This window comes from Lagenorhynchus albirostris, chromosome 6 (assembly GCF_949774975.1).
Source record: "Lagenorhynchus albirostris chromosome 6, mLagAlb1.1, whole genome shotgun sequence".
Classification (NCBI taxonomy): domain Eukaryota; kingdom Metazoa; phylum Chordata; class Mammalia; order Artiodactyla; family Delphinidae; genus Lagenorhynchus; species Lagenorhynchus albirostris.
This window is the reverse complement of record NC_083100.1, coordinates 38,736,105-38,761,608: the sequence shown is the minus strand read 5'-3', so window position 1 is coordinate 38,761,608 and position 25,504 is coordinate 38,736,105. Positions and strand designations below refer to the sequence as shown.

At 40.4% G+C, this 25,504-nt stretch overlaps 1 protein-coding gene across 2 annotated transcripts in view; it reads right to left on the bottom strand.

Annotated features, from left to right (window-relative positions):
- HECW2 (HECT, C2 and WW domain containing E3 ubiquitin protein ligase 2) overlaps positions 1–25,504 on the bottom strand; it is a 417,979-nt gene that overhangs the window by 221,158 nt on the left and 171,317 nt on the right. For both annotated transcript variants that reach the window (XM_060152403.1, XM_060152405.1), the window contains exon 2: positions 22,185–22,511. In XM_060152403.1, coding sequence (XP_060008386.1) covers positions 22,185–22,476 — 292 coding nt within the window. In that variant the 5' untranslated portion in view covers positions 22,477–22,511. The remainder of the gene's footprint in view (positions 1–22,184; positions 22,512–25,504) is intronic.

Below are 25,504 nucleotides of genomic sequence, written 5' to 3'. Positions count from 1 at the left end.
CCCGCGCGCCCTAGAGCCTGCGCCACAACTACCGAGCCTGCGCTCTAGAACCTGTGAGCCACAACTACTGAGCCCACGTGCCACAACTACTGAAGCCCACACGCCTAGAGCCCGTGGTCCACAAGAGAAGCCACCGCAATGAGAAGCCCTCGCACTGCAACTAAGAGTAGCCCCTGCTCACTGCAGCTAGAGAAAGCCTGCATGCAGCAACAAAGACCCAATGCAGCCAAAAATAAAATGAATAAAATAAATTTATTAAAAAAATAAAATAAAGACTAGAAGAACATTTCAGGTGCAACATATCATTGAATTCAATTGTATGGCAAATTAAAATACAACCTATAGGACACTGAATCTCAGTTTTCCTTTTAAAATGCTCATTGATTCAACAAACTCATATTGAATTTGAATTTGGTACTAGGAACTGGGGATCCAAACATGATTAAGAGATGGCCAGTCTGCAAACTCACAGAATACAGCAGAAGACACACACCCACAAATGGTAAAGATACAGGATGCTGAGAGCTATGATAACAGCAGCCCATCCAGATAAATACAGACTCTGGAGCCTCAAATGCCATACAATGCAACAGCTCAGCTGGAGGCAGCAGCATCTTTTAATTAAGGGCCAGGCTCTGTGGTGAATTCAAATAGTGCTCTTTTTAGTGGGTGCTACCACTTCTAAGGATAACAATTTTTTTTCTGGCCAGAAGTAAAAAAAAAAAAACTACAAAGCACTGGAAGTTTAAAAAAAGCAATCCAGGTTCAGTACTAAGGTTTGTGGAAAGGAGGACAGCCCTTTACCTGACGCAGGGTGGCGGAGCCCAGACATCTAGGGGACCTCACATAAAAGGAGACACACCAGAGGGTGCCCAAGCTCAGGATATGGCAGTGCTGTGGCAGGACTGGGGTTGGGGGGACACTGTTGAAGTAGAAAGAGAGAGAAGGGGCAGCCTGAGAAGGCCTTAAAGCTCCCGAACAGGCTTTTTTTTTTTTTTTTTTTTTTTTGCGGTACGCATGCCTCTCACTGTTGTGGCCTCTCCCTTTGCGGAGCACAGGCTCTGGACGCACAGGCTCAGCGGCCATGGCTCACAGGCCCAGCCGCTCCGCGGCATGTGTGATATTCCCGGACAGGGGCACGAAGTTGTGTCCCCTGCATCGGCAGGCGGACTCTCAACCACTGCGCCACCAGGGAAGCCCCCTGAACAGGCATTTTAAATTCAAAACTCATGAGTTTGATAAGAATTGCACTGGAAGAAGATCATGTTTTTCAGTTTAAGAATTCTTATTTAGTTACATTCTCAGTATTTAAGCAAATACCTACTGTATTCATTTCCTAGGGCTGCCATAACAAAGTACCACAAATAGGGTATTTTAAACTGAAGTTTATTGTCTCACAGTTTGGAGGATAGAAGCCTGAAATCAAGGTGTGGACAGAACTATTTCCTTCTGAGCACTGTGAGGGAAGGATCTGCTCCAGGCCTCTCTCCTTGGCTTGCAGATGGCTGTCTTCATATTTATATGGCATTCTCCCTGAATGGCACGTCTTTATCCAAATTTCTCCTTTTCATAAGGACAACAGTCATTTTGGATTAAAGTCTATTCTAATGACCTCATTTTTAACTTGATTACCTCTATAAAGACCCTCTGTCTAAATAAGGTCACATTCTAAAGTACTACGGTTAGGACCTCAGCATACAAATTGTAGGGGGACATAATTCAACCCATAACATCTATATTATAAAAGACACAGTAAAAGGCACAGTCCCTGTCCAAAAAGAGATTATAATCTAATTGTGAAGTTGGGACTGAGCCACATGAGACAATTCAAGAATAACATTCAGAGAATGTAATCGAATTATAAGCTCTGTGTTTTGGGCAAAAGTCTTTAGGCTAGTAGTTCCTAAACATACATGTGCACTGGCCCCCATCACAATTACTGCCACATCTCAGTAGCACTATTTACTTGGTGCTTTTTAATTTCTACTCTTTCACTTAAACAAGTTTATCCTAGTCCATTAACTGAAAACCAGTACCTTTGCCAAAAATAGAAGGCAAACTTAAAAATAAACACATCACTATTAAATTTTTTAAAACTGTCCAAAAATCATCTGAAATCCTCTCACCGCAGTTGTTAACACAGCAGTAAAGGCTGGTACACTGGAGAGAGCTCTCCAAATTAGGAAATTACAAGACAACTTTGATCAAATTTTGTTACCATCTATCTAACCTTGGGTAAGCAACTTAACCTGTTGAGTTTCCTCATCTAGTTTCCACCAACAGGTGGCATAGTTAATAAGGTGGTTCGTTGCTATAACAATTACATGAAATGTTCCTGAAAGGACTCTCTAAATATAAAAGCACTGTAAACACAGTATCATGGATAAATTGGAGGGAAGACTGAAACCTTACAACCTTAATCCTGCCTTCTTTTTCACTCTCTGATTTGGAGCTCTCCCTTTGAGGGAGATGGGATCCTTTGAGGTTTACCATCGCTACACTGACGGCCCACACCACCTCTCGCTTCTCTTGGCCTGTCAGTTCGTGCTGGTCCCTATAGGAATACAGAGGCTGTTCGGAAAGACAGGTGGCCTCACTTCAGTCACCCTGCACTTTATGCCTCAAGGGCTGAGGCAGACCCGCCTCAGCTTTTTGTTTGTTGTCGTTGGCGATGATCATTGCTCTGCACTTCACCTCCGCATCCAGCTGTATCCCACCAATGTCATCAAAAGCACAGAGAACACGGTCCCCTGATTTTCTCTTCTTTCGCTGCTCTTGAGTGAAATGCTTTGCTTTTCCACAAATAGTTCAGAGCCTGATGCCACATGCATCAGGGTCTTTTGAAGAACCACTTTCTTCAAAAGTGGTTCTCTCTGGGGGACTGGGGCACAGCTGTCAGTCAGCTTGACTTAGAAGCAAGAGATCAGAGAAAGGCATTTTCCCCAACAGTACAGTTTTTGATCCCACTTTGCCTGGTCCCAGTCAGCTCAATTTCACCTCTGAGGCTAAGACTAAAACCATGCCTATAACATCCCTGTAACCTCCAGTCTTGTAACATCACAATTTGCAACTTGAAAATCAAGCAAAACAAATCTCAACTGTCTCCTCTGCCTCAAATTCCAAAGACCCTGTTTAAGCCCATATTTTTCCATATAAATTTAATAACTGGGTATTCAGTGAACTATTACATTGAGCAAGCAGGACTCACTGAGTACGACTTAACCCTATTCTACAACCCTGCTGTTTGTCCTAATCTGCTCTGGGGGACTATTTCTTTGCCCACCATTGGATGGAATGAGAGCAGGGCCCTTCAGTTTTCTGGTCATTCTGAGATAATGAAAAGTCCTTTGGTCACATCAAGTCACAAAACAGTTCACTTCTGCAAATAAAATGTCTGGTCCTGTGTCAGAGACAAAACTTCAAGCTTCAGTTACAATGACATCTTCTCTCCTGTCTTCACGTAGGTCTGCAGAAAGCCTTCTGAGAGAAAAGGAGACGTGGCCGGACTCCACCACATGGATTATTTCCCACCAGTTTCTGACTCTCTCAGGGTAACAGTGGGGTGGAAGGAGGAGAGATCAGGAGGGAGAGAAGGTCTGACTGAGCTGGCATGGCCACAATCTGGTGCCCGTACTCTGCAAGCTTGGGGTATCTCTCTCTCCCCAGGGGACCTTCCTGGGTTCTGGAGACATACCCCATTCTGGGGATTCTCACCTGCAATTTCCCTGACGTGGTCACTTACAGCCCTCTGCCCACCAGAGATGCTGGGAGTCTGGGAGTGCACTCGGACTCTTTCTGCCAAGGTCTTCTGTCCCGCCCCTTTGGGTGGCCCCTGGGAGACAGCAGCATCTCCAGGTAGTCCCTTGAGCAGGTGTGACAATGACCCCACACCAGCTCTGTCATGGGCAGATCCCACCCCTGGTCCCCAAGAAACATGCATTCTTGTGCCAACAACTCAGGCCGTGCAGGCCACTGCCAGCAAGCCCTCCTCACTTGGAGGTCCAGCCAAAGCTTATTACCTCTAGAGCCCTCAGGAGAGAGTCAGACTGTGACCATTCCACCGTGTCCCTCACACTGCAGAGGACACTTGTGAGCCTCTCAGAGCAGTTCCCCTGACATCCCTCTCACTTGATTTGAGGTGGAGGGAAGCACCTTACATCTCTCTGACAAGTCTGTGTGTGACAGAAAGAACAGGCTTCCCACAGCACATGGACAATGCCCCCAAAGAAACCCTCCATCAAATCAACAACTCTGAGCACCTGGGTGGCCAGGAAAGGGTCATGAGAGTGATCCTGGACCACCTCCCTCCCAAGTGCTGCTTGGGTGATCAAGCATCTCACTTTGAAATGTAGACGCAGTTGTCATCTTTCACCTGGGGGCCTCAGCTGACACTGACCCAGAACGATTTCCATATTAACATCCTTAAACACTAATGATGCTATTCATCAACTGAAGTACAATTTCCATCATCATATTGCTTACATATAGTGTTTAGTTTTATTTTTTAACTCAACAAATACTTTATCCAAAAGTAATGGGATGTACTTGGCAGTACAGCACATGGAAACAGCAAATGCTCTTTGCCTGGCTCAAATATGCAGTTTAATCATCATCATCATCACAGTCGATACCTCCTATACTCTTATTAAAACAAGTCCTGTGCCCAGCACTTTACATGTATGCAGAAAAATCCTACTGAGGATTTTATTATTTCCTATGAGATTGCTACTGTTATCAGAGAGGGTAAGTAACCTGCTCAACATCACACAGGAAGCAAGTGGCAAAGCAGAGATTTAACTACATGTCTACCCAACTTCGTAGCCTAAACACATGATCTCTAGCCTCTGTTACGTGAGTTGGGAGGTTTATGACAAAGGATAATAGACAGAGCATAAGCTACAAAGTCAGGAAAATTTCAACTCCTCCGTATCTTAATTGAAAATACCTTGAATTAAATTCTTGGTCTATTACTTTGGCTATAAAATGAGGATACTAACAACTGCCTAAATTAGACACTTGTCGCACTACACAGCATCCATCTCTCTCCTCATTCTCCGCAGTGTAGCTTGTATAGCACCACCCCCCACACACACACCTCCAGGCAGAACCTGGTTGGTTTGGAGGATAATTTGCATATGCCATTCTCTGGGTCACAGTTACTGGTCCAGGAAAGGGCTAGGTTTGCTTGGTTCTTTTCAGTCGCTGACAAATCCTAACTGATACACTACGCCATAAGGTTGTTTTAAGAATTAAATGAGGTAAGATGTGTAAAGCACCTAGTCTAATGCCTGGCAAAAATAAACTTACAGGGGCTTCCCTGGTGGCGCAGTGGTTGAGAATCTGCCTGCCAATGAAGGGGACACTGGTTCGAGCCCTGGTCCGGGAAGATCCCACATGCCGTGGAGCAACTGGGCCCGTGAGCCACAATTACTGAGCCTGCGTGTCTGGAGCCTGTGCTCCGCAACAAGAGAGGCCACGATAGTGAGAGGCCCACGCACCGCGATGAAGAGTGGCCCCTGCTTGCCACAACTAGAGAAAGCCCTCGCACAGAAACGAAGACCCAACACAGCCATAAATAAATAAATTTAAATCATACGGGCTTCTAAGAAGACCTCTGCTTAAAATAAATAAATAAATAAACTTACATTTATTAAATGTTTGGCAATAATGTGGAACATGGACCGGACTAGAGCATGTTAGACTGACGACATTACTTCTGTAGCTAATAAAAAAGACCTAAACAAAATGAGAATCAAGAGGTGACAGTGCCAAGAATCACTGCTAACTTAAAACTTACATCGCTGAGTAGCAGATCAGATGTGCAGGTTGAGGGAGGGGGTAGAAGTCAACACCTTGGGCAAGGTTGTCAAGCCTGAGAAACTAAAAATAAAAAAAGCATTTCCACTAACTAAAACAGGGAAATGAAGAAGAACTGGTGTAGCATGTCAGTCAATTTGTTTTGAACAGGCTGAGTTTGAGAAATGCGTAGGATATTCAGAGAGACATGATCTCGGGAACTTTCAGCAGAGGTTGGGGCTAGTTAGTGGTGTGCTGGTAAACTAGCTCTGGGTGAGTGGGAGGAAGCCCTGATTTGTAATGTTTGCCCCTTTTTGTGGTATAAATGCTCTTATTGCACAGCTGCCTTCATGCTACTTACATGAGCCAGGAAGAGATGGCTCCAGTCACCCTTGATGAAAATAAGCTTTCTGCTTAGACTGGCAGTGAATGAAATTGTTCAAGGCAAGAGGTTAAAAAGAAGAGAGTTCATAATGAAGCCTGAAGAATACTTAGAGGATAAGGGTGAAAAGGGGGGGAGTTTCAGCAAAGAGGAAAAGAATGAATGGCCAGAAAACCGGGGGAGTTGGGACAGTGTCACATCCAATGAAGAAACAGCCTCAAAAACTGGGGGCAGTGGACAGCACGTTAAGGCAGAGGGTGTGGACCAAAGAAAGGCCTAGTGTCTGACTTTTAAGAGTATTGTCGACTTGAAGTGCACAGTTTTGGTAAATAGTAGGGGAAGAGAGACTCTATTGTAACCGCTTATAAATAATTCTCTATATATGTCATTTTTTCTTCCTATCCTTTTTTTTTTTTTTTTTTGTGGTATGCGGGCCTCTCACTGTTGTGGCCTCTCCCGTTGTGGAGCACAGACTCCGGACGTGCAGGCTCAGCAGCCATGGTTCACGGGCCTAGCCACTCCGCGGCATGTGGGATCTTCCCGGACCGGGGCACGAACCCGTGTCCCCTGCATTGGCAGGCAGACTCTCAACCACTGCGCCACCAGGGAAGCCCCTTATCCTTTCTTAATAGAGATATTAAAGAAATTCTGTTGAAATATTTCAGCTCATGGACACTTTTAGGTGCTGGTCACGTCTGCCTTTAGAAAACAGTAAATTACATCACTTACAGTTTAGAGAAAGATGAGTAGGCTTGAAATTTTATGGCAAAGGAATTTAATAGGATCTAAGCAATCATATTAGATCCTCTTAGCCTTTCTTATGCCCAGAGCTTGTATATACACTCGGCCCTGTGGATTTAAAATCCCAAGGAATGGGGGGCTCCACTGCAAAGGAAGCACAAGAAGTAACAGAGCAATATATATCTCTGTGTATCTGATAAGAAGTCACCAGAAAAAATGTGATGGTTTAAATGGAACTCTTTCAAGAACCATAAACAAATGTTAAACTCTAGGTAAAAATGCATACTGTAGTGTTTAGTGGTGAAGTGTACACTGATGTTTGCAATTTACTTTGAAATGCATCCAAAAATAAGATAGATTGATCAATGGATAGATATGTGATGAAATAAATATAACAAGATGTTCATTGTATAATATAGGTAATGTGTATATGTGTGTGTTCACTGTACAATTCTTTCAAAATTTTCTGTATTTTTGATATTTTTCTAATAAAAATATTGGGGAAAATGCAAATAAATAAATAAATAAATGGAACTCTTTCACTGAAATATTGCTCAAAGTGACAATAAGTATTGGGTTGGGGGGTATTTTAGACAGTGGTATAAAAACTAGTAAAAAATGATTTATAAAATAAATTTCTATGAGCTTACTTTAAAGGAACTAACTCAGCATACACTACAGAATCTTCAAAGATGAATTGATTTTCAAAGGAGGCACAGTTAATACCCATTTAACAAACTCCGGTGTAACCGAAAGGCTTACTCGGGACAAGCAGAAAGACTGAGAAAGAGAACAATCTAAGAACAGTGGGAACCACGCCAGATCCTGAGCGCACGCCCCTGGGGGAGCATGAAATGTGCAGTTCTTCCAAGCATCCCACCAGGCTGAGTGGAATTTTAGTTTCAAATGATAGGTTTTTTGATATAAAAACAGCCCCTAAACACAAGCCAACTTCTTCTCTGGCACTCAAGCTAAGACAGGAGTCTGTTCCAATACTGGAAGAAAAGCTATAGCTGCACTCAACTCATTGTTAAGTTGCATTGCCTTCCTTTTTCAAGGGTAATTTCGACTACACTCAAAAATCACCTGCAGGAATTGACTTTAGCACCTAACTTCCTTTAAAAAGCAACTCCACTGTGGAGGAAATTCCTATAGACACTATTTTTTCTGACTATTTCACTGAGTAACCACGGGTACATTACTTAATCCATCTGGGCCCTCAGCCTCTCATTTGTAAAATGAGGTCAGTGAAGTAAATGATCACTAATTTCTTTTCTAAATCTAAAACCTCTACGACACTATCTTTCAAAATAAACTTCAATAGATGAATAATATATTTTAATGATTCCAAATGACAAAAAAACCCCACAGTACTTCACTACCAGCATTTCCTTAAATAAGTAACAAGGTTTCCTTACATTTGAGTGAAACTTAGTTAGAATGAGGAATTCTGGGGTTCTGTCATTAGCACCCACACAATGTGAAGATGATAATGTGGCTGCTTAACTTAGCATTATTGCCGTAGTTAGAAAGACCAACAAGTAATAATAATAATTTCTAAAAGAAATTTTGTTAGTTGCGTAGCACTCCATTCAGGCAAATCAATCACATGATGGGCCACAAAACTCTAAGTTAGCTGACATATGCTGACCTATAACCTTGCTTAAATCAGCAGTTACAGTGGGTCATGTGCAAAGCACAGTTCACCTTGTTTATTCCTTTGAAATGGCTCAGGAATGATAGGGGGTTTTTTTGTTTTGTTTTTTATTTATGGCTGTGTTGGGTCTTCGTTTCTGTGCGAGGGCTTTCTCTAGTTGCGGCGAGCGGGGTCCACTCTTCATCGCAGTGCGCGGGCCTCTCACTATCGCGGCCTCTCTCGTTGCAGAGCACAGGCTCCAGACACGCAGGCTCAGTAGTTGTGGCTCACAGGCCTAGTTGCTCCGCGGCATGTGGGATCTTCCCAGACCAGGGCTCGAACCCGTGTCCCCTGCATTGGCAGGCAGATTCTCAACCACTGCACCACCAGGGAAGCCCCCAGAATGACAGGTTTTGGCAGTTAAAGTGAACAGAGAAAAAAATGGCTGTTACACAGCCCCAAACTAAGAATTTAACCTCCTCCAGATGTTCACTGAATTCTTCAGGCTCCCCTTTTCCCATGAAATGTTTTATCATGTCAAAAATATGCCACAGACTTACACTTAAAGAAAAATATCTATTTGGATGCTTTAAAAAGATACGCACTAAATATTTAGAATCCTATTAGTAATGTAAATTCGCAGTTGGGAGTTTCAAGATTTTTTTAGGTTAGTCTTTCAGTAACATATTTGCTTCTATATTACACCTTAATGCTATAACTATAGTCTAAAAAACTGTTCTTATTTTTGTAGAGTAAAAGGATGATCATTCCTTGATCCATCAATAATCACATAATAGCACTTGTTCATACTAGAAGTGTAATAGTTATATATTTCTGAATGACAAAACCACTACAGATATTCTCCATGTCAAACTCACAGCCTTCAGGAAAACATCCAAGAGTGCTTAGAGTAGCAGATGCATATTTTTGAAAACAAGAGACCAAGACAGGCCAAAAAAGTGAGCGTTTAAAGCAGTAACAGTGAGTTCAGGGAGCAAATTTATTTCTATTTAAACATACAGTGCTTTCTATATATTTTTTTCTTTTTTTAAATTTGGCTGCTTTGGGTCTTCATTGCTGCGCGCGGCGAGCGGGGGCTACTCTTGGTTACAGTGCATGGGCTTCTCATTGCAGTGGCTTCTCTTGCTGCGGAGCACAGGCTCTAGGCGTGTGGGCTTCAGTAGTTGTGGCTCACGGGTTCAGTAGTTGTGGCTCACGGGCTCAGTAGTTGTGGCTCACGGGCTCAGTAGTTGTGGCTCATGGGCTCAGTAGTTGCAGCACTCAGGCTCTAGAGCGCAGGCTCAGTAGTTGTGGCACATGGGCTTAGTTGCTCTATGGCATGTGAGATCTTCCTGGACCAGGGCTCGAACCTGTGTCCCCTGCATTGGCAGGCAGATTCTTAACCACTGTGCCACCAGGAAAGTCCAATGCTTTCTATATTAAAGATAAAATCCATGGGGCTTCCCTGGTGGTGCAGTGGTTGAGAGTCCGCCTGCCAACGGGACACGGGTTCGTGCCCCGATCCAGGAAGATCCCGCATGCCGCGGAGCGGCTGGGCCCGTGAGCCATGGTCGCTGAGCCTGCGCGTCTGGAGCCTGTGCTCCACAACGGGAGAGGCCACAACAGTGAGAGGCCCACGTACCACACACACACACACACACACACACACACACACACACAAAAAAAAAGATAGAATCCATGGCCTAAGGAAACAGGAATCTAAAGGCCAACATATTGTATAATAATTGGGAAAAACCCTAGAATGACAGCACTTTATTAAATATAGATATTTTTAAAATTCTTTCAGATGCCTGGTACAGGGTAAACTCCTAATATTGTTGCATGAACAAATGAATGAATGAATACCAAAAATAATCTTTTGAATAAAATCATTAAGAGAAAACTACATAGATGGCCAACAGGCACATGAAAAGATGCTCAACATCACTGTCATCAGAGAATTGCAAATCAAAACCATAATGAGATATCACTTCACACACCTCACATTTGTTAGAATGGCTATCAACAAAAAGAACCCAATGGGGGGTGGGGGAATGGGATGAATTGGAAGATTGGGATTGACATATATATACTAATATGTATAAAATAGATAACTAATAAGAACCTGCTGTACAGCACAGGGAACTCTACTTCACTTAGCTGTACAGTAGAAACTAATACAACATTGTAAAACAACTATACCCCAATTAAAAAAAAATATGGACATGAAAAAAAAGAACACAATAACAAATGCTGGTGAGGATGTAGAGAAAAGGGAACCCTCCTACACTGTTGGTACGAATGTAAACTGGTGCAGCCACTATGGAAAACAGTAAGGAGGGTCCTCAAAAAACTAAAAATAGAACTAACCTATGATCCAGCAGTCCCACTCCTGGGTATATAAACACTAATTCTAAAAGATACATGCACCCTAATGTTCACAGCAGCATTATTTACAATTGCCAAGATATGGAAGCAACCTAAATGTCCATCAACAGATGACTGGATAAAGAAGATGTGTGTTTGTGTGTGTGCGCACACGTGCACACACACACAATGGAATACTACTCAGCCATAAAAAAGAATGAAAATTTGCCATTTGTAACAAAATCAATGGACTTGGAGGATATTATGCTAAGTGAAATAAGTCAGACAGAGAAAGAAAAATACTGTATGATAGCACTTATATGTAGAGTCCAAAAAATGCAACAAACTAGTGAATATAATAAAAAAGAAGCAGACTCACACATATAGAGAACAAATTAGTGGTTACCAGCGGGGGGGAGAACGAAGGGGGGAGGGGCAATATAGGGATAGAGAATTAAGAGGTACAAACTATTATGTATTAAATAAGCTACAAGGATATATTGTACAGCTCAGGAATTATAGCCAATATTTTATAATAACTATAGATGGAGTATAACCTTTAAAAATTGTGAATCACTATATTGTACAACTGTAATTTATACAATATTAACATCAACTATACTTCAATAAAAAAAGAAGAAACATAACATGAAATAATCTTCAATAAAAAAGTATTTACTTTTGTGTCATAATTGCTCTAGCCTAAAGCCTATTCTTTAATGAAATTGATTGATCTGCATGAATAATGCGGCACTGAAAGCTGCTCAGGACACTGCATGAACAGGACACAGTTAAAGAGTTAAGAGTGCAACTGAAGAGACAAATGTGGAAGAAGATAAATTACAACACAGTGCAATCAGCACTGAAACAGTGATGTGAAAAAGTTTCTAAGGGAGCAGGAAAACGGACTGATTGCTTGAAACAGATGGCGGGGTGCATGACAGAGTGGGTGGCTTCTGAATCCTGTCTAAAAGGATACACAGAAGTCAGCCAGGAAGAAAGGGGATGGGGACAGAGGCGCAACCTTCAAACATTGCTCATGAAGCCCTTCGTGGGAAAGACTGCATCTGCACGTGCAATTCCCGCCTCATAGAATGACTCTTTTACCTTCTTGGTGAAGCCCGTTCTATACCCTTCCCATTCCCGAATCCACCTCAAGCATTAAACTGTTCCCCCACCATGCTCTCATGGCCTCTGTAATGTTGTTCTGAACACACTGCATCATGCACCCCACTAAACTCTGAGCTGATCCATGTTGTCTCCTATTGCCTAGTGGCAGACAAACAGGAGGCTCTCAAGAGATGTTTGAAGTTGATGTGGCAGCTACCTCCTACGAAACAATTCCCCTTGTATACATATCACAAGTGTTAGCTTGTTCCATCTTCCTCACAACTGTGTAAAGTTGGTATTGTTCCCACTTTGTATATGAAGAAACGGAGGCTCAGAATGGTTAAAAAACTCCCAAGCACCAACTAAGTGACAGAGTCAGAATCTAAATCCATGTCTGTCTCACACCCCAATTCCAAAACCATCCTCTTATCCACACTATTCCTGATGCTGAGTTGATGGATCCATGAGACTTAACCCAGTTCAAGTTTGTTTGTAATTAAGGTATAAGTGTGGTTCTCATAATGATTTTATGAACTACAGTAAATTGAGCAAATATGACCATCTATCATATTTACTTGTTGTTTTATAAATTTTGATGTAAGAAAAGAAAAAATCAGGTTTTCTCAATGAGTAGATAAACACTAGGAGTTTGCAATTCATAACGGAAATAAAAAATACAAATCAGTTTTTCTCAATGAGCATGCATACATTGAGAGTTTACAATTCACAGTTGAAATAAAAAATACACACAGAAGGTCGAACTACAAGAACTCAGAGGAAGAATTCCTTAATGTCACCGTTAAAACTGTGTTACAACACTCTGGCACTCACAACTTAAGGCAGACTGAAGACGAGTTGTTCTATACAGTTTCTCTGAAGTCCATATGAAGTGAAGTGAGTCTGTAGTTATTCAAAAATCCAACAATGTCATTCAGATTGTAGGAAACAACTGACAGAAATTAATATAATGACTTTGATAGTTATCACAGCTCTATACCTCAAAGACTGCCAGGATAAGCCTGGTTTAAACTAAAGATACAAACAAATGGTACAAAATGAAATAGAGATTGTGTGAGAGCCCATAAAGGGGAAAACTCACTGGAGAAAATGAAGAGAAGATTTCAGACATACCTGACATCTTTTATCATTACCTACATTAACCAGAAAAAAGAATGATTTGATTTGGTAAATCAACAAGGGTTTGAAGTTAAAATTTAAACTCCTCCTACTTGCTTCCATTTATTTTAGAATGCAACTTCGGCGGGTGGTGTGTGTGTGTGTGTGTGTGTGTGTGTGTGTGTGTGTGTGTGTGTGTGTGTGTGTGTGTGTGTGTGTGTGTGTTGCAAGAAAGTCAAACCCCATGTACTCTAGTTTTGCTGATTCAGATGTCTTTTCTTTTCATCCTTAAATTATTTACTCACTCAATAAATTGTTGCTTTAAGCCACTAAGTTTTGTGGTGGTTTGTTATGCAAAATATATAACCAGAACAATTCCTGTCTATGAAAAAAACACAATAATAATAAAGACAATATGGAAGAAAGGGTTTAAAACATGATGGAATTAAATGTCAACAATAAAAAAGAAGATGGGGAGGGAAGTGATTGTAGTGAATCTCTCCTAAGATCCTTGTACAGTTTGAGAGGTGCTTAAATATATTGATTCATTAAAACCTTTGTTAATTATACATGACCTGTATTTTACGGTGACCACTAACAGACTAGAACTAGAATGTTCAACTGCCAAGCAAACAGATTGAAGAAGAAAGCGGGAGGTAGGGATGAGTTAAGGAAACTCATCATTTCAACTGAAGGCATAAAAGTAGAAGGAAAAAAATACCCATGAAAAAGCAGGCAATATATAGAAAACAAAATAAGATGTGGAAATAAATTCAAATATATGAAAAAATAATACCAAATGTAAAAACACTAAATGCACCAATTTTAAAAGATGGTCACACAGACTGGATAAAAATCATGAAGCTATAGATGATTTACAGCAGGTATATCTGAAGCAGTCAAAGAACGGCTGAAAGTAAATTGGTGGGAAAACATACATCAAGCAAAAACTAACCAAAAGGAAGCTGACAGGACAACTGATAACAGACAAACTGACTTTAAGAGAGATATCAGGATAAAAAGATGGCATTATAAATGTTCTTTCTTTATTGATGTGCCCACTATTTAGTCCTTAGGAAAGTATGAAAAGCCAATTAAAACAAACATTACAAAATTAGCATGTGTGGTAAGGATTATTTTGTACTCAGTAATGGGTTATATCAGAATGAAACATTTGTAAACCTCAGACCATGGTATTTTCACAAAATATTTACAATTATTTAACATTTAATAATTATGGCACCTACGTAAGCCTCCTTTAGGGAAAAGTGACACAAATCAGCATGGGGGAAAACATCAAGTAGCATTTAGAGAATAACTGGCTAGAAAATAAAAACCATGTCACTCTATGGAGAGAAGAATACCTATTTCAAGTATTGCTTTCAACCAGTATGTTAGGGGATAAAATATACTAAAGTGTCTTCAGTACACTGAGCTATACAATTTTTTGAAACCTACGTCATGTCCAGGGAAGTGTTCCATTACCATTTTGAACTCATGGACTCCTCTGTGAACCAAATCTTCAGCATGCCTAATAAAGGAAGATCCACGATCATCTGAGACACCAATGCAATGCTGTGAATTCAGATTCCAGTAACTGCTATTGTGCATCCATAATGTTGGGTATTATCCTTGGTCCTGCCCTAGATGTGTCCTCTCATTCAGTCTTCTGAACACCTTGCAAAGTATATCCCAAAGTATGACACTTTCTAACCTCCAGCATCTATTCTTGCAGCGACTATGGAAGACCAGACGTTGTTAGCAAGACACATCTACTATGGCAGAGATACCGACTCTCACCAAATAGCCAAGGGCTTCTCCCCATTTCCCAGTCCCCATGCAGTTAGGCAGATCATGAGACTAGTGCTGAACGACGGACTCTGAGCAGAAATGAAATGTGCCACTTTGGGGACAAAGCATTTAAGAGCTGGTATAAAAGTCTCCAGCTCTCTCTTCCCTCGACACCTGCCCAAAGAGGCCCTATGTTCCAGATGGTGTAATGACAAGATGGTTGAGACTTTAATAATCCAGTATGGCAAAAATCAAGAGGTGGTAAGCCTGAGTCCCTAAAAGACAGTACAAAGCAAGCCCCCATGTTGGATACATAGCATTAGTAATAAATCATCTTTTGTCTGTTAAGCCACTAAGGACTCAGGAGTAGTTAATTACTGTAGCATAATCTGACCTATCCTAACACAACAAGGTAACAAAAAGTAATTTAGAGTTAAGTTGTTCCAAAAAATAATTTCATTTCCAAAGCTACTATTTTCTAAGATAATTTTTTTTTTTAATTTAAAGCCATGAGCTAAAACAACACTTCTTTGGCAGTAATCATGTAAAAATACCCCCAAAAAGAGTTTAAGAACAAATACTCTTAACTGTTTTTGACAGCTGTTCTGGAAACTAAATACCTAACACATAAATTATTTGTTCCATTTGACTGAATTTCAGATTAAACGGCAGCTTTCCTATCACCTTGGAAAGCACACTGGTTTAGAACCTACATAATACTCATCTTAGAACACTGCATTATTTAGCATTCATATTTTAAGTGCTTTGTATAATTCCTAGAGCTCAATTTCCAAAGAATGGATTTTGTTTTCTGTAAGCAGAAGTAAGCCAGGATGCCACTTTAATCTGGAAATCCCTTCTTATGGACTCACTCAGTGGGTAAATTCGTGCTGCTGCTTTAGACTACCAAGGAGAGGATTTCATTATTATTTACAGTAGCCAACATAAGGATGACAGTTTACAATCAGCAGGCCCTTACAATAAGCCCAGGTACCTTGCTAAGAGCACTGCGTGCATTATCTCATTTAATTCTCATGATACTGGCACTTTCCTTAGTCTTTTTTTTTTTTTTAAGATGAGAAACCTGAGGTTTAAAAAGATTACATAATTCTCCCAAGCTAGTAAGTAGATCTGAATTTACTAGTCTGTCTGACTCTAGAGCCTGTCCTCTTAATCACTGATAACCTCAGAATTTCTCAAAGTGTGCTGCGTGGCCCATCCTGGGTGGCCCATAGACACAGTTATTACTAACTGTTAATGTATGTTAGGAAGAAACATAGCTAACACAGCAAGCCTTTCCCAGACCTTACTGCTTAGAACAAGGTCAGGGTACATAACCAGTTTGCTTTCTTTTAATCAGATGGTTTAAAGAAAAAGATTAATAGCACAAGTGATAATCCCAATATTGCAAAAACCAAGAAAGTGCTGAGAAAATAACTAAAGGTTGAAAACCACTGGACTGTATTTTTCAACACAGAGGGGAAAACATGAAGACTGGGACACAGGACTCTTAAGTCCCAGCCTTGACTGACTCCAAGTAACTGAATGGTATCACCATTCTGGACCTCAGTTTTTAATCTATAAAACATCAGCTTAAATTTGGAGCTCAAAAATACATGATCCCAATGCCTTGGATAACTACTGCAACTTCATTTTACCATCCAAATGCAAAGAAGTATGAAAAATGTCATAATACATAAGCCAGGATTTTTTTAAGACAGGGTCAAAGTACAATTGTTCTGCCATCTATCTTTGAAGACACAATCAATGCACAGAACTGAGAGGTATACTCAAAGGACGGTCCAGACAATGCTGATAAATTATTTATCTGTTACCGGTCGATGACAAGATAAGAACCTTGATCCAAAATATGAAATACCTACATCAATAAGCACTTTATTTAGTTTAGATGATCTTTTAATAGCAAGATTTTCTCAATGAAGGAAGCTGTTACACTGATTTACATTCTGGAGAATGTTTCTTATCGAGTTACAGATCAGTAACAAACAGTTCAGAGACCAGCACTGTGAGAAGCACAGGTGTACAGCACAGTGTAAACTTCTAATTTTCATAATGTGCATTTTCCCAGTTCTGTTCAGGTACCTGAAGTTGCCTGCACATAAGAAATGGCAAATTAAGCTTCTTGAAGTGTTTCTCTTTTGAAGAGCCAGAAAAATGAGCACAAGATTAAAGGTTAAGGGGAATTAGATAGTGAGCCTGAAACAAATTTAATATTTTCTACCTCCACTTTAAAAAGTGTCCACTTGATTTTTCGTGGAAAGCTGTTTGTGTTGAGTACCCTAAGGGTTCTTGCACAAGATAAGCATTTGGTTCTTTTTATTTAGACAGCTTAGGAGGAGGCAATAAGTAGCACTATTAAATTTGTGAGGGGTCGATTCTAATTTTAGATACCAACACTAAATTATAAACCTAGTGATTTCTGGAAACCATCTGCAAGGCATTAATTTTTGTAATTTGGAGATTTGGGGCTATAGGTACATTGTGATCATCTCTGGAAATCTCAGGGTGTATATGAGACTTTCTGGAAGGAGAAAATATAATTAGCTTCTGCTTTAAGAACGATGTTCACACTCAAAGTTTCCCCAAATGGTGTTCTGATATTTTCAAACTTTTTTTCTTTATATTCCCAATAGGATCTCTACATTGCTAAACTGCCTAAAGAAAGATGTATGTTTCTGATCCAGAAGGATATGTTTTCCCTCCAGATTAGTAGTGCTAAAAGTCATCTGGAACAAGCTGTACAGTGCAAAACGTTATTAGCAGTTAGCGAAACAAAAACAAATCACACTTCTAGGTAGGAAGAAAATGTAAGCCAAGAGAAATGCGATCAAAATGCGGAGTGTGCCAATAAGCCACACCTCTCCAGGCCTATGTTCCACCCAAATCCTTCCCCTTTGGGACTTATTTCTATAGAGACCATCTCTCAGTTCCACAAATAAAACTAGACATTGCTAGGAAACAGTCCAGCTTCTCAGAACACAGCTGAAGAGGAGTGGCTGCTTCCTACTAAGAGATATAGAAACCTGAAGCTATTCCCGCTATATGTGCTTCGATGAAACCTATTTCACAGAGCCTGAGAGAGAACTTATTATGCATATTCCTCTTTAGTCATAACAGCCTTAAATTTAGGACGTAACTTGGACCCCAACATTCTTTTCCCCATCTTAGCCCTGCATTTCCTCTTTTCTTTCAGGTCTTCTCTAAATGCATCATCTCACCTATCTTCCCTTCATAGGGCCCAAGAAAATTGTTTTGTACATTTTCAAATTACTAACTGCTCATTTGAAAGATTCTTCCCATCACGTCATTGATTCATTAAACTCTTGTAAATTTCTGCATGGCTTGGAGTTACAGTGTTCAAATTTTTTATGTCAATTTTTTGTTACTTCTTTTAAAAACAACTGAGTGGTTTTTACCTATATTAAAGCAGCCCAAGCCCTCACCCTGAAGCAGTAACTATGGAAGTAGCCCACTCACTCTTCATCCTGCCTTTAAAAGCAGTTGTGTTCCTCCTTTCCCCTTTCTCATCATAACAGCCACCCCAATGACTCAGTTAGGAATAACTGCTGGTACAAGAAAGCCTCACTAATGATGACTTAAACAGAGGTGAATATTTTTTTTTCATACATAGCAAGAACTTTGGAGTTCCAGTCCAAGCTCTTTCTTCTCTGTAATTCTTGGCTTTTAATTTTCTTGATTGATAACTTATGGTTGCTACATGGATGCCACAACTCAAGATATCACATCCTTTCACCAGAGTCCCAAGTACAAGAGAAAGGGAGGTTTAAAGACTCTCTTCATGAGGCTCTGGTTTTTCATTAGAAAAGGAAGTTTCCCCAAAGTCTTTCCCTTACATATCACTGGCCAGAACTGGGTCACATGTGTACTCCCTGACTACTCACTAGTTGGACTACCACATCAGTTTAGACCCTTCCTGAGTCTGGAGAGGGCCTGCCTGCCCTGAGATCAAGGGCTTGCTGCCCACCCCCTGACCCCATAAGGAAGAAGGGATCAGGAGATGGCTGCCAGCTAAAGACCACAGTGCTGTCACCCGTCCCTCACTGCATGGGATGGCAAAGTCCCCACAGAAGTGAGGCTGTCTCCAGTCCAGAGGTCAGAACAGTCCATCCTAGCCCCAGGAAAGAAACGGATATCTCTGCTTAAACCAAGGTCCCTGTCACTCACTTTGAGGTCCCAGATAGCCAATCTTTCTTTTAAACACAGCTGTGGTTCTGCAACTACATAAATGAGCCATCCTTAATGTTCTAGATGTTAGGACCTGTGCCTTTTAAAGCCATTAACTGTGGAAGACCTGTTAAAACCAACAGCATGCCTGAAAATACCACATACCTCATTCCACCTACATGATACTTTTATTTCTGAATTCTAGTCTCTGTGTTCATCCCATCCCCTTAAGAGGTCTGAGGGTGCCAATTCCTCACACCTTTTCCATGCTAGGGATCTGAAACTATTAGAAAATACACTAAGAAGGAGACAAACATATGGGACTCAAATTATCATTTATTATTTATTCAGAGTTCTCTGGAAATGGCTAGATGCAGAAATTAAGTGGAACCTCTTACTGTCTACCCTAAATCAAAAGCAGGGGAGAAATTTCTGCTTCAGGCCATGTTGCAGTAATTAGTTCCAGACTTGCCTTCCTAATGAAGCAACTGTAAAACTAGAAGGCAGTGGTTTTCTGACATTGCACAATAGATTAAAATCCCAAAATGAAGGGAAACTTATAAGTTGACTCCACGACCACCCAGATCTCAGCTGGGGGACAATTTCCTGGCAGTTCTGATGGGCTAAGGAGGCATCAATCAGAGTTTGGGTCAACTGAAGTGACTAGAATCTCCAGGCAAGGCACTGGAAAGGAAAGAGCTACGGGGGGGATGAAGGCCAGAAGTCCACATGGGGATCCCCCATAAGCCCTTGGCTAAGGTCTGGGCTGCACATGTGCAGGGCAAGACTACCAAGGCTTCTTTCCAGAGAGCAGCTGCTACAGGACTGAGAGTGTAGTGGAGTTAAAGAGTCAAGCAGTGCTGGAGAACACTGGAGTTACAGCTGAGCCAGAGAGAATGGTTAACATTCCAGGCATGCAGCTAAGACATCAGAAATGCCACTACTTAGGAATAAGCACAAAGTCCTAGAGTAAAGCCTAGTAGACCTACTCTAACAAAGCCCCAAACCAAGCCCTAACAAAGTCCATAGAGGAGACCAAACTTGAAGGCTGAATGCCATCAAGCTAGAAGTGCTGCATAACTACACTGGGCTTTCCATAGATCCATTCTAACCAAGTGTTACATCATACATAGAAAGCTCAAGGAAATAAATATGCCAACTAGAACAAAAATTAACATTAAAATAAAAAGTATGCCACAGAACTCAGGATTTCTACAGTACAGAATCCTCAATGTCCAGTGTAAAGTAAAAAATTGCTGAATATACAAAGAAACAGGAAAATGGGACTCATGGTCAAGAGAAAAACAGACAATAAAAACGGACCCTTAGATGACCCCCAGAGATATTGGATTTAGCAGAGAATTTAAAGCAGCTGTATTCAAATCAATTCAAAGACCTGAACAAAGATATGGTCTGACAGACTTAAGACATAGGGACTCTCATAAGAGTAATTAAAACTATAAAAAGAGAAATCCATATTCTATCAATGAAAAGTCAAATAACTGAAATTTTAAAATCCATTGGATGGGCCTGACAGGAGAATGAAGATAAAAAAAGAAAAAGTTAGTAAACTTGAAGATAGGTAAGTAGAAATGGTTGAATTTGAATACCAAAGAGATTAAAGAACAATTAACCAGAGCCTCAGGATCTTGTAGAACAATATGAAATGATGTAACGAATGTGTAACTGAAGTCTCAGAAAAACAAGAAGAAAGTGAAAATAGATAGAAAAAATATCTGAAAATATAATGGCCAAAATTTTCACAGTTTTCATTAAAAACATTTACTTAAAAAACTCAAAGAATCACAACCAGGATAAATAAAAAGAAAATCACACCTAGGTACATAATAGACACACTGCTGAAAACCAAGATAAAGAAAAAAATGTTGAAAGTAGCCAAAAGGGAAAAAAAGAAACACATTTCATATAGGGAAGCAAAAATACAACGAGGATACGTAAGAAAGGTACAGAAACAGCTTGAAACAAACTAAAGAAGAATAGCACTTTTCAAAAGAGATTTATTTCCTAATTCTATTTTCCTAGCTATATCTTTGGACTAATTCCAGATTTAGGACTCTGGCCTATTCTCTAGAAAGTGAAATATAAGAACACCAAGATTTTGTGACTTTGGTCACTTGGGAATAAGATAAACTCTTGTTGTGGAGCACAGGCTCTAGGCACACGGGCTTCAGTAGTTGCAGCACATGGGCTCAGTAGTTGTGGCTAACAAGCTCTGGAGCGCAGGCTCAGTAGTTGTGGCGCACGGGCTTAGTTGCTCCACGGCATGTGGGATCTTCCCGGACCAGGGATTGAACCTGTGTCCGCTGCATTAGCAGGCAGATTCTTAACCATTGTGCCACCAGGGAAGCCCCCTTTTTTTTTTTTGATTTTTGCTTTCAATTAAAGTAGATACTTATATTTTCTGGAATGTGCTACTCATCGTGCACTCACCTATGAATAACAGATGCAAATCAGCTAAACAGAGCTAGGACACTTTCATTAAAACAAATAGTAACCTATTTCTAAGTCATTTGTTAGGAGAATATGACACTTTCTTTACCTAATTGATCTAGGACACATCAAGGAATTTTGAAATAAAAAGATACTTTAGACTACAAGTTGTTCTTAATGTAATTCAACCTTCTGAAAGAGCACATTTTTTTCATATCAGTTATCTAAGTCTAAACACCCTTTTCATCGGTTTAAAAATACTAGTAAATGTTAATAGCCACCTCTTTCCAAATGCGGTTATTGATCAAGGGCAAAGTGAAGTTTTAAAAAGAAAATACTGCAGGTTCTGACATTTAATTAAGGTAGAGATATAACCACAGTATTCATATCAGCAAAAGCTATTTATAATTGTTGACTGCCCCCTGCCCCCGCCCCCGCCCCCGCCCCAAAGAAGAAGAAAAAGTGCCTGGGATCTGGCTGCTTTAAATTATGTGTGTGAATTTCTTCCCAGGAGAAAACACAGAATAATATAATGTCAGAGTGAAATGTATGATCAAGTCACAAGCAAGTCCAGTTCATTTGACTCACCTATGTGATAAAGTCCAATCCAATCACTGGGGTCCACCTCCTCTTTAATGTCCCAGAAGATGATGAGGTTCTGAGCTTGCCCCAGCGTGTACTCATACATGCTGGCAGTCAGGCTGGAGCGGCTCTCAGAAGTCACCAGATCGGTGTCGCTGTTGGCCCGCTGTAGAGTCATATTCTCGGGCATGGAGCTCTGGGCGGCCAGGCTCTGGAGGTTCTCTGGACTCAGTGTGTACCGCATCTGGGGATTTCGACGCCTCACAAAAAGCAGGTGCTCCCGGGCTGAGCTAGCCATCCCGTCTGCCTCTCTGAGGTTGGCTTTCTACGAAGCTGTGAGAGACAAACAAGCACAAAGCATTAGTGCTACAGTGCAAGGAATTAAGTTTAAGCTTCCCAGATAAAAAGACTTTATGAGTGTTTGTTAAAGCTTAACCATGCAATAATCTTCTGCTGTCAAAATAAAACCTATTATTCTACTGTCAACTGATGACTGTCAGAAACAACTTCTATAGACTGAGGTCACAAGACAGCAAAGGCCATCAAACACCTGTGGCCCTCAATTTCACTGGGCACAGCTTCCTCAGAGCAATTAAGAAGGAGACTTCCCTACCATCCCTTTTACGGCTATTCTTTCTCCTTCAGAAATGGCATCCTCCTCTCCTTCACATATTCATTTGCTGATGCAATTAAATTTTAAAATAGCAAGACAGAAAATTTTGAGACATGTTCAACAGAGTTGAAATATACTACTGAGGACAAGTTCTATTTCCTTCCCATAGGAATGAAACTCACTAAACCCTTTTTCAGGAGCTTGCTCAAATGTTACCTCCTCACTTAAATAGAGTTGGCCATCCTGTTTAAAACTGCAACAGCCAAGCATTTCCCATCCCTCCTTCCTGGCTTTACTTTTCTCAAAAGCAATTACTCTGATCTGATGTACCACCACATAGTACCATGCACTTATTTATTTGGTTACTGTGTACTTTCCCCCACAAGAATGTAAGCTTGGGGAAAGAACACTCTTCAATAAAAGGTGATTGGAAAAATTGGGCAACCATGTGCAAAAGAATGAAACTGGACCACTGTCTTACACCATGCACAAAAATCAACTGAAAATGGCTTAAAAACTTGAAATAAAGCTCCGAGAAGAAAATACAGACCAAAAATTCTTTGGCATAAATCGTAGCAATATTTTTTTGGTTCTGACTCTTAAGGCAAAGGAAACAAAAGCAAAACTAAACAAATGGGATCTAAACTTAAAAGCTTTTGCACAGCAAAGAAAATCACTGATGAAACAAAAAGACAACCTACTGAATGGAAGAAAATATTTGTAAATGATATGACTGATAAGGAGTTAATATCCAAAATATATAAACAGCTCATACAACTCAGTATCAAAACAAACCAAACAACCCAATTAAAATATGGGCAGAAGACCTAAACAGACATTTTTCCAAACAAAACATACAGATGACCAACAGGCACATGAAAAAATGCTCAACATCGCTAATCATCGGGGAACCGCAAATCAAAACCACAATGAGGTACTGCCTCACACCTGTCAGAATGGCTTTTATCAAAAAGAGAACAGATAACAAATGTTGGCAAGGATGTGGAGAAAAGGAAACCCTCCTGCACTGTTGGTGGGAATGTAAATAGGTACCGTCACTATGGAAAACAGTATGGAGGTTCCGTAAAAAACTAAAAATAGAACCAACCACCATATGATACAGCAATTCCACTTCTGGGTATATATCCAAAAGAAATGAAAACAGGATATCAAAGAGGTATCTACACTCCCGTGTTCATTGCCGCATTATTCACAATAGCCAAAATATGTAAACAACCTAAGTGTCCATCAATGAATAAATGGATAAAGAAGATGCAATACATATACATACGATGGAGTATTTTCCAGCCATGAGAATGAAGGAAATCCTGCTCTTTGCAACAACACAGATGAACACTGAAGCATCATGCTAAGTGAAATAAGTCAGAGAAAGACACATACTGTATTATCTCACTTATATGTGGAATCTAAGAAAAAAGTCAAACTCTTAGAAACAGAGAGTAGAAGAGTGGTTGCCAGGGGCTGTGGGATGGGGGGTAATGGGAAGGCTGCTGAAAGGCTACAAACTCTAAATTTTCAGATGAATAAGGTCTGAGGAGCTAACGTAAAACATAAATGACTACAGTTGATAACACCATATTATATAATTGAAATTTGCTAAGAGAGTAGAATTTAAATGTTCTCATCAAAAAAAAAAAGTGAGGTGATAGATGTGTTCATTAACTAGATGGTGGGAATCCTTGCACAACGTATATGTACATCAAATCACCACAATATAAACTTTAAATATCTTACAATAGTATCAATTATACCTCAATAAAGCTGAAAAAAATAAAAAAGAATGTAAGTTTCACAAATGCATCTGTTTTGTTCACTATTTTATCCCCAGTGTTTCCAACAGTGCCTGGTACACAGTAGGTGTCAATAAATGTTGAATGAAAAGATCACTGAACAGTGAGCATCCTTGTGCTAGATACTCCTTAAGCTCCTTACTATCTCCTAGATACTCATGACCTACACCTTGAGTCCCTTTGCTGGGCCTGCCCTTTGCCAAACCTATTTCTACCATCTAGACCCACAGTAAGCTATTTCCTTTGGCTCCCACTTGGCCTCCATCTAAAGGAACAAAGCTTTTCCTGTTCGAACTTAGATCCAGTGCCCTGTTGGTTCACTGAGTCTAGTCCTAAGATATCCATTTTCTTCTCCATTGCCAGGCTCTGACAGAGATTCTTTCTAAGACCTCTGTACTTTACTCTAGCACATTTGAGGTTCCATTTGCCAGTGCCTTTCCTGTCTGTCCATGGATTCACACTCCCTCACCCAGACCCCACAGGCTCTACACAGAATGAATCTGGCTCTCCTCTCACTACCCCTTTCAGGACTACATCATTCACTAATAGGTTTATGGATTTAACATTTACTCTGCATCCCTAGTAAGTGCTGGCCTCTTTAATATACTACATCTTTTCAGAAGGCCACGCCTGCAAGGTGTCCTAGAATGTCAACATGAACTTTCACGAAAAAAAAAAAACAACTAATCTTGGGCTGAATATTTACGTTATAACTAATAATCTTGGATACCAAGTCGGAGGTAAGAAAAGAGGAGGGTTCCCTAATTTCTCCCATCCCCTCATCCATTTCACAAACACTTGGGTGAAGGGGACATTCTACCATTGCTAAGGTCATAGTACTTGCAAATGTATCTATTCAATTAATTTCTGGCATAAAGTTGATCTCATATTTTTAGCACGAT